The 3,295-nt window shown below is 35.8% G+C and overlaps 1 protein-coding gene across 4 annotated transcripts; it reads right to left on the bottom strand.

Annotated features, from left to right (window-relative positions):
- Positions 1-805: 805 nt before the first annotated feature.
- LOC133318653 (F-box/kelch-repeat protein At5g60570) lies at positions 806-2,924 on the bottom strand. Of its 4 annotated transcripts, none has more exons than XM_061520691.1 (3): positions 2,794-2,924; positions 2,492-2,573; positions 806-2,389 (listed from the first exon to the last, which is right to left on the bottom strand). In XM_061520691.1, exon 3 carries the CDS (start codon positions 2,264-2,266, stop codon positions 1,103-1,105), a length of 1,164 nt encoding a protein of 387 aa, XP_061376675.1. In that variant the 5' UTR covers positions 2,267-2,389; positions 2,492-2,573; positions 2,794-2,924; the 3' UTR covers positions 806-1,102. The 4 variants fall into 4 exon arrangements, with proteins under 4 accessions (XP_061376675.1, XP_061376676.1, XP_061376677.1 ...); XM_061520692.1 differs by having other exon boundaries at positions 806-2,319; XM_061520693.1 differs by having other exon boundaries at positions 806-2,230.
- Between the last annotated feature and the right edge of the window lie 371 nt (positions 2,925-3,295).

Genomic DNA, 3,295 nt, shown 5'->3' with positions numbered 1-3,295 from the left:
ATAGGAGAAAAGTGTTAGGACTATGAGGGTGAGAAATCTGTGTGCCCTTCTCATTTTTCCTGCTCATTTTCTAGACAAAAATCGCTCAGCTTGCAATTTTAGATCAGTTTTGTGGGTCAACTCTTTGATGCTCTGCCCTTTCTTTCACCTTTCCTTGGGCCATGTTTGGTATAAAGAATAGGATAAGGTCTGATAGTATAAGACCTGATTGTATAAGACCTAATTAAATTTTAATATTATCCAGTATGGTGTTGTATAAGATAATATCCTCCAATATTTTAAAAATTAATATATTAAAAAAATTTATTTTAATATATAAATATTGAAATGATACATTAGTTCTTGGAAATTGTACTTGTAAGCAATATTAATACATCACCCCTAATCCACCACTCTTATGCCGAATTAAGTTATACATCATTTTGATGGTAAAGGAATCCTGCTGTATAAACTTATACTATACGATGGTCACACCAAATAACTGAAAATGTCATAACGTATAGTATAAACTTATACTATCAGACCTTATACATCACACCAAACAAGTCCAAATTCTTATTAATCTTGTGTAACTTTCTGTCTTATTCACTTGACTACCCGAGGCTTCCTCTTTTTTTATTTTGTAAATTTTTGAATACGCAGGACTGCTTGGACTGTGCACTTATCAGAGACATGTATGGCTCATCAGTTGTCGTTATCTCCTTCTTCTTCTTTTTTTCAATTCATTTCTTTTTCTCTTTCTTTTTTTTCTTTTTTATGGAACAAGAAAAAAAATATAAAAAAATAAGAATAGTGAATAGGTAGGACAAAATATGGTGTTTACATATTGGTTTACATAATTGGCTATGAAAAAGATAACAGAACATATCTGTGTAAGCCTACTCAGTATTCTTAAAAGCAATTTAAAATTATGGACCATGAGGGTGAGGAGTACATCCAAGTAAACCATGTTAAAAGAAAGAAACCAACCAAATTCTCAGCTTGGGAAAGCTATCCCAGCAACAATTAGAATTAACTCAGTAAATGATGAGGTGACTGAACACAGAAGCATACTTCAAGGCTAAGTCAGATTGTCTTCTCTTTGAGTCAATCTAAAATTATCTCAACAAGCCATTACAGCACAATTGTACACAAACACCCCCACATGCTCCCTCACACCAAGTACCTGCCAATCTATGGTGCCATTCGTGATCCCTGACTTAGGACACCATGAATTCAGCACAATAGCTTCACCTTCTGGACCCCTTTGTCCACCCACAACCAAAAGTTGATCTCCACAAGCCTTGAAAGCCAGACCCCATCCATTAGAAGAATCAGCCCGGACCGGAAGCCTTCCCAAATCATTCCAGCTGTTCTTTTCCTTGTCATATTTCTTTACCATGTTAGTTAGATGCTCAACTGCGTATAACTGATTATCCACAACTGCCACAAGTGGAGGTGCCTGAGCACCTATGCTAACAAATGGATACATACCCTCTATTTTCCGCCAATTTCTTGTCTTAAGATCATATTCCTCCCCACAAGTTAATGAAACAGTTGGACTTGACATTCCACCAATCACGTAGAATTTGTCATCCATAAAAAAACCAGAGCATAACCTACGTGGTGTGTGCATGTTTGGTAAAAGTTCCCATGTACCTGATGAAGAGTCATACAACTCGGCCGATTTTAGAACATTTCCATACTTATCACTTCCACCAGCTACAATAGCAATTGAACCAAGACAACTAGATCCAAACAAACAGCGAGATTGGTTCATCTCCTTACACTTCACCCAACCACCACAAATCAAGCTATACTTCCAAATAGCAAACTCCATCAATTCTCGACCAAAAACCAACATTTCACAGCCCACGGCCAAGGACTCCTTGTCTGCATGGTTAAAACACTCGTCACAAGGTATCTTAGGTAATGCCATCCATCTATTAATCTTGGGGTCAAATGCCACCCATCCTCTTGGATCACAAACCAAATAGACCAAATGCTCCACAGCTCTCAACTGTTTCCTCAACCCATATAGATACCCACTATTAATCAACTTTTTGTACTTTTTATTAATACAAGATAGCGAAGCATAATTGGATCCACCAACCCAAGAAAGACAATACAGCGCAACATCATCAATAAGACCAGGGAGCAGCGAATCATTTGGTCCAGTTCTAGAAAAACCATCATTCACTCCTTCCATCTTATCCATTTTCAGAAAATTACTCACTTCCTTTTCATCATCCTGCAATGAACAATCCAAACGTAATTTCTTTGTCATGCCCAGGAATCTTCAGTGCACCCCAACAAAACCATAACAGAGGGAGAAGCAACCTTAAAAGGAAGAAGCAAAATCTTTATCTATTTATTCTTTCCATCAATTAGTTAGAATCCTGTAAATTGCCTAATACATAAAAATCACCCCTTTAATGGACTTATCCCAAATTCTACATAAACTGGATAACCATAATCTCTGATGAAAAAGAGAGAGAGATAAGTACAATACCAAATTAATCACGGGCAAGATTTGAAACTCTCCCAGCAAACTTGCTTGTCTGATTTTCAGCTATCAAGACTCACAGAACCATCTGAAAACTCGCGAGAATGAGAAATGAAACAAGTTTGCTTGAAACGGTAAAAGTATAAAACAAAAATCAAATTTTGAGCAAAAGGGGTTTGCTGTGATCCAATTCAAGGAGCAGTAACCGGATTTGGATCAAAATCAAACAATTTTTAACAAAAAAAAAAAAAAAAAAGAGTGGTTGATTTAAGAAGAAGGGTGAGTGGAAAAATAAATGTGGAGGGTACCTGAAAGTGGAGAGAAGGAACAGATCTCAGAAATGAAGCGGCGGCATGATTGAACGGAAATGATGTAGCATATTGCCGGAAACAGGCAAAGAGTGAAAGACAAAGCAGGCTTGCATAACTTGCAATTTTGGACATTGAGGTACTATGTAACTCAAGAGTTGCAACTTACTTATAAACAAAAACTCCTACAATTTTCTTACTTTGCTCTTATACCCCTACTTTTTGCTGTAATTTCATTTTATACTTCTGCTTCTTTCTTTAACTTTTTTTTCTCAATTGTTTTTCCTGCTTTTTCTTGTGTCGTTGAGAAAGACACAAATTTAAAAAAAAAAAAACTGAACTCCTGCATATATTATAAGGAGTCTCTCCACAGTCAAATTATGTCTTTCTCCCATGACACTTCATATTTTAAAGAAAATTTAAAAATATATATATAAACCCATTTTTATAGAGTAAATTTTTTTTTTATTTTTTTATTTTGGCTGCTTCTAATGTGCAAAAA

Source organism: Gastrolobium bilobum, unplaced genomic scaffold, assembly GCF_033153095.1.
Source record: "Gastrolobium bilobum isolate Gb01-03AN ecotype WA unplaced genomic scaffold, APGP_CSIRO_Gbil_v1 utg1425, whole genome shotgun sequence".
NCBI lineage: Eukaryota > Viridiplantae > Streptophyta > Magnoliopsida > Fabales > Fabaceae > Gastrolobium > Gastrolobium bilobum.
The sequence above is the reverse complement of the archived record's forward strand: the minus strand, read 5'-3'. Positions and strand labels throughout refer to the sequence as shown.